Source organism: Gracilinanus agilis, chromosome 3 (assembly GCF_016433145.1).
Source record: "Gracilinanus agilis isolate LMUSP501 chromosome 3, AgileGrace, whole genome shotgun sequence".
In the NCBI taxonomy this organism is placed as follows: domain Eukaryota; kingdom Metazoa; phylum Chordata; class Mammalia; order Didelphimorphia; family Didelphidae; genus Gracilinanus; species Gracilinanus agilis.
The window spans coordinates 207,384,356-207,390,355 of NC_058132.1; the positions used below are offsets into that span (position 1 = coordinate 207,384,356).

At 41.9% G+C, this 6,000-nt stretch overlaps 1 protein-coding gene across 2 annotated transcripts in view; it reads left to right on the forward strand.

The window, feature by feature from the left end:
* Positions 1–5,388, forward strand: part of LOC123239132 (alpha-tectorin) — a 165,210-nt gene extending 159,822 nt beyond the window's left edge. For both annotated transcript variants that reach the window (XM_044666406.1, XM_044666408.1), the window contains 4 exons: positions 1,927–2,089; positions 3,814–3,901; positions 4,232–4,348; positions 5,288–5,388. In XM_044666406.1, coding sequence (XP_044522341.1) covers positions 1,927–2,089; positions 3,814–3,901; positions 4,232–4,348; positions 5,288–5,388 — 469 coding nt within the window. The remainder of the gene's footprint in view (positions 1–1,926; positions 2,090–3,813; positions 3,902–4,231; positions 4,349–5,287) is intronic.
* Positions 5,389–6,000: the final 612 nt, after the last annotated feature.

A 6,000-nucleotide genomic window follows, 5' to 3' on the forward strand; every position in this document is an offset into this window, starting at 1 on the left:
GCCCTCCTGGTAATAAATCAATATAGCAAACGTATTTTCGAATGGCCATTTTCCTGAAAGGAAACTTCAGTTTCCCCCAATTTGGTTAGGCTACTGAGCTGGGAATCAGAGAACCTGTTCTAGCATTAGCTCTGTTGTGTTTTTGGATAAGCAACATCTTCTATGGATGTCAGTTTCCCCATTTGTCAAATTTGAGGATCAGACTAAGCAATTTTTTCCAATTCTGGTCCTCCTTGCTTTTAATTATGGAAACTAGTAAATGCAAGAAATTCTGGAGATACCTTCAGTTCTAATTATCTCTGAATCATAGGTTAAAGGGGAAAGCCATAGGGAAGAAAAAAATAGCTCTCTGCTTCTATTGATTGCACATCAGGCCTTCATCACATGAAAGGACTTCCCCACTGCCATGGCTGCCAACTTAGAGAGTATGTGATTGTCTTAAGAGATGAAAATACCATGCTTAAAGACTGCTTATCAAAGCAATGCTGGAAGTATAGAATGTAGTTGGTAGAAGCCATGCCACATCATTTTGAAGATCCACCACACCCCATCCTGATCCAAAAGGGTTGTTCTTGTCGGCCAGTTCTCTCTTATGGCATGATTCCTGTATCCTCTTGGCCCTATAATAACATGTGGTAAACCTTTGTAATAGGTCTCAAATCAAAGGCTTTTCATCTGATTTAGATGGATCTGGGATCTCATCAGTATGGACATTCCCTCTTAAGAAACAAATAACAACCTAACTGGTCTTATTCATCCTGGGTGATGCATAGCCTTGTCCTTCCATTGAGGATATACTCCATGCTCTCATGGCCTTGCTTATAATATTCAGGGAGTGCTAGTACAAATCTTAAGCTGTCAAGCTGTTAGCCTTCATTCTTGCTTCATGACGGATCCAGTTCCTTTTCTAGTCACATAGAGATTCACTGAATCATAGATTTAGAATTGGAAGGGATTGCAGAAGCCATGGTGTCTGAGGGAGTTGGAGATGAAGAAACTGACTCCCAGAGAATTAGGTAAGTAACTTGCCCAAAGCCACACAGTCCATATCAGAAGCAGGAACTGAATCCAGGTCCCCTGATTTGGCCCCAGCAATGCTCCACCCTGTCTCTTCATGTCCTGGATGATATAATTTGTCTCAGTCTAACTTTCTACGTGCCGCATCTTTGGCAATACACTGCTGGCTACCGATAACCCCCAAATGTGCCTTTTAACGCTGTTTGGGCTCCCTCCAATGGGGGTTCTTTGGAGAGCATAGATTTCTGCGATTGGAAGTTTCACAGTGACTCAGGGAACCTGATATTATAGAAGGGTAACAAAGCTCCAGGAGTAGGTGGAGAGCTGGCCTCAGAGTCAGGAAGAACTGGGTTCAGGTACCACATACTAGATTGGCTACATGGTCTTGGACAAATCTTACAGTTTCTAAATATCCCAGGCAATCCTAAGCATATGAGTTGTGGACCTATGTCAGTCTTCAGGGCTTTTCTCATTGGGAGGTGCCAATACCAAAGAAATCACAGGCAGAGATCCCTCAAAAATTTTAACTGAAGAAATGTATTAAACAGAGAATCATCTTCTGTTGATTAAAAATTAATCAGTAATATACAGTAATATGAGAAATAAAATGGGAAACTGAGGTAGAAAGGAATTTATTATCTTTAAATCTTTATTTGCAGTTACGGTACTGAGTAGTAATATGTTCCTGGTATTTTAAAAACGTGCCTATGATAATATATAACAGGGAGAATGACTCAAAAACCCTAGTAGTCTAGAAAGTATCAGTTCAGTTACAAAGGCTTTTTTGACAAGGTCGTTCCCAGTAGTTTTTTGTAGGGTATGCAATTTTAAAGTGAATATGGAAGGAATAAAGTATCAGAGGAGGAAACATGTGCCAGAAGCAAAGATAGCACTTTTCTGTCTGAGCAGGTGTCAGAATATTAAAGATAACACCATCGGCATTGAGGAGAACGGTGTGTCTCTCACCTGTCGCTTTCACGTCACGGTCTTCAAGTTCATCGGGGATTACGATGAAGTTCACCTTCACTGTGCAGTGTCACTCTGCGATTCAGAAAAATATTCCTGCAAAATAGTAAGTGAGCGGCAGAGGAATGAAATTCTTCTTCTCTCTCTCTGCCTAGCTTTTCCCAGATGGTGGGATGTGAGGGCCAAGAGCACATGGTCTGGGGAGCTCTCTATGGCGCTTATGGAAGGCTGTATTTTGAATCCTTTCCACCCCTTGGGTGGTGAAATAAGAAAGAAGGCATGGTGAATGATGGTCAATGATCCCACTTCCCTGTCCTTGAAAGGCTTGTTTTACTGGCTCAACACCAAGGCTATGTAGCAGTGATTCCCAAAGTGGGCGTTACCGCCCCCTGGTGGGTGCTGCAGCAATCCAGGAGGACGGTGATGGCCACAGATGCATTTATCTTTCCTATTAATTGCTATTAAAATTAAAAAAAATTAATTTCCAGGGGGCTAAGTAATATTTTTTCTGGAAAGGGGGCAGTAGGCCAAAAAAGTTTGGGAACCACTGCTATATAGGGATACACTCTTATGAGCTGCCATTCTTAGCCTGAGCCAGAAGTGATGTCCTAAGCACTACCCTGGGCTAAGCCTGAACTGCTAATTACTGCCAATTGTCTAGGAGACTTTGGACAATTCACTTCAATTCAAAAGTATTTCTTAAATGTCTATCAACTATGTTCAACAATAGCTAATGTTTATACCACAACTTGCCCTCACAACAACTTATGAGGCAGATGCTATAAGTATCTTATTATCCCATTTTACAGATGAGGAAAATGAGGTTCAGAAAAATTAAGTGATTTGCTTTTGGCCACCCAGCTAGCATCAGAGGCAAAATATAAAGCCAGGTCTGGTCTGTACTAAATCCAAAGCTAACCCTCTTTCCCCTACAACATATTATCTCTTCAAGTAACTTACCCTCTCTGAGGCTTAGTTTCTTCATCTATAAAATGAGGGAATTAGAGTACTGTTATATTCAATAATCTGGGAAGAGATAGATCCCTTGTACCCTTTATTTCTATAACAGTATCCAGATTAGGCAGCTAGGTGACACACTAGATAAAGTTTTAGACTTAATAATCTGAGTTCAAATCCTGCCTCCAATGTTCATTTACTTTATTCACCTCAGTTTCCTCATCTATAAAGTAATAGCATCTCCCACCCAGAGTTGTTGTGAGGGTCAAATGAGGTAATAGAAATAAAATGCTTCGCAAAGCTCACAGCACAATTTAATGCTAGTTCTGATGATAATGATGACAATCTCTCATATCTCCCCAATTTCTAACAAGCTATGAAACCAATGGGCTAAAGTTTCTTCAGTTTCATTTATACCTTGGAGGTAGTAGTCTTGGCGGCATTTTTCTCCAGGTAGTTACCCCGCCACCATGCTTGCCAGAGCTGATGGAATTTTCACCTGCTACCTCACCTTCTATGCTTCATCATTATGCTTGTCATGCGCCTGAACTATTAAGAGAGAATGATAAGAACTATGCTTCCCTCCAATTCTGCATACATTAGTGTCTAATGAGACAAAACTAGCCCTCATCACTGGACAGGCAGCCCTTTGTAATCTGACCCTGGTGCAAAAAATATCTCCAATTCTGTTCAACACAGAGCATTCATACCCCCAGTGGGCTCCATGATCAAGAATGCATTGGTTCTAATTAATCTAAGCGCTAGTCATGCTTGAGGCTGAAGCCATAGACTCTTTTGGGGGTGGGGATATGGGAAAGAATAAATGATCAGCCTGAAATGATAAGTTGGGCCCTCTGGTGTTTTGTCTTTCAGAACTGCCCACAGAATTCCAGGATTGCCACAGATTACACAAAAGAACCCAAAGAACAGATCATTTCAGTGGGACCTATTAGGAGAAAAAGTATGTACGTTCCCCAAATACCATTAATAATTAAAGCAGCGCACGTTGAAAATCCAAGTCACTTAGGGGTGTATACTATTGGCATGTTAGAAATCTGGTCAATGAATGTTTTCCTAACAAATGATGCTGTGTATAGGAATGGGTGGAATAAGGGCATCATTCTCAAAAGAGTTGATAACTTCCCCTCAAGTAACTACTTTTGTTGAATTTTTAAAAATCCTTTAAAAAAGGACTTGCTTTTTCCTTTTCATCTTCTCCATTTAAAGCATTAAATTTAAGTTCTAAACGTAACCGTTTGCCTCACTGACTGTTGCCGTGCACTCTTTTCAGGACTAGATTGGTGCGAAGACAATGGTGGCTGTGAACAGATTTGTACAAGCAGAGTGGATGGCCCTCTGTGCAGCTGTGTGACAGGGACCCTGCAAGAAGATGGCAAGAGCTGCAGAGGTGACTCCAAACCCACTTTCCTGGGACCCTTTCTAGGATGTCTTTTGCCCAAAAAAGATTCAATCCATTGATCTTTCTGGCAATCGCTTCAGACAGAGGAGTGACAAAAGTTAAATGAGAGATTGTACCCTGGTTAAAAGTAGTTCCTGCATGAAGTCCTACCAAATCAGTAACATAACTAGGAACTTAACTATCCCAGACATAATGGAGGGAATCCGAAGATGGTTTAGTTTTGCCCAGACCCATTTCTGACTCTAGGTCCCCATTTCTTTTCCTGTAAGATGGAGGTGATTCAGTTCAATTTAACAAGCTTTCTGAAGCACTCCCTCCATGCCAAGGACTGAGCCAGGCGAATGAGAACAACAGGGAAATGTTCATTGCTTTCAATGAGTTTCTATTCTCAGAGCAGAGAGTGAGAAGCAACAAGTACCTGCAGACATAAATGAAAAATATGTATAACTTAAATACAAGAGAATGGAGGTTGGAGGTGGTAAGCTCCAACATCTGATGTGAGGCTTTAAAATAAGGTGTTACCACCACTTTCAGAAAACAGACAGGCTTGATTCTGAGAGGTAGAGCCCAATAACCAAATATTCTTATGCCCATGCCAATACACTGTATCAGGTGCTCCAGGAGTGAGAATAGAATGGGGGTGACCTCACTCTAACAACTACTGTCCTGGCCAAACTCCAGAAAGCCACAGAGACTGCCTAGGCATCACTAGAACTAATTGAGACTACCAGAAAGAAGGTCCTCAATATAAGAGTGGTTCAGTGTCTTTCCTGCCCTCCTTAGGACCACCTAGATAGAGAGGGGGCTCTGCTGTCAGGTTTTCCTATATTTGGCAGATAGCAAATCCTGAGCCATGGGAATCCTCTGCAGAGAGTTTTCTCCATCCTGATATTGTGTTTATGCTAACAGTTCCCTCTCTCTTCACAGCCTCTAATTCTTCCATCGAACTCCAAGTTTGGATCTCCCTCCTCATCCTGACCCAGATTTCACTATGGCATTTGGTGTATAAATCAGGCACAACCTCATAATTAACTCAAGGTTTCTATTTAAAGTACTGTAATTTACTTACTTCAACTCCTTGTAGGATTAAAAGTGTGTGCCCCTAAGTCAAAACCCATCCAGAAGGATTCAGCCTCTCAAGGCTGAAAATGAAGCAAAACGGAGTGTCTGAAGCTAGGGAAATTCCAGGCGATTTGGGTGAGCGAGCACACCCTGGTGCTACTAAAAGCCAATTGTGGAAAGCGTCCATCTTGCCTGAAATTTCTACTTGGCCACTTCAAAAACTTTGGCTCCCTCCATACAAGAAGTATTGGAGATGGGGGAGGAGGGAAATGAAGGAAGTGAACGAAAACCACACCACTGTTGAGAGAAGGGCAAAAACCCATGCAATTGTCCACACAGAAGCCTTTTTCCAGATCACAGTCTTACAGTGAGAGGGACTGTTAAGATAAAGTCGGGAGGAAATAGCTGGAGAGTCTGTGGGATTCTAAGAGATCCATAAAGTGTTTGGAAGTTGTCCATCAGTGCACCATCAAAGAAATGTCATGTTCGCCTCCTCTAGAATGCCATCCTTCCCCTTGCCAGGGCAGCTTTGACCACTGACTGGGTTTATCTTTTGCAGACCTGGGGATTCCTCTCCT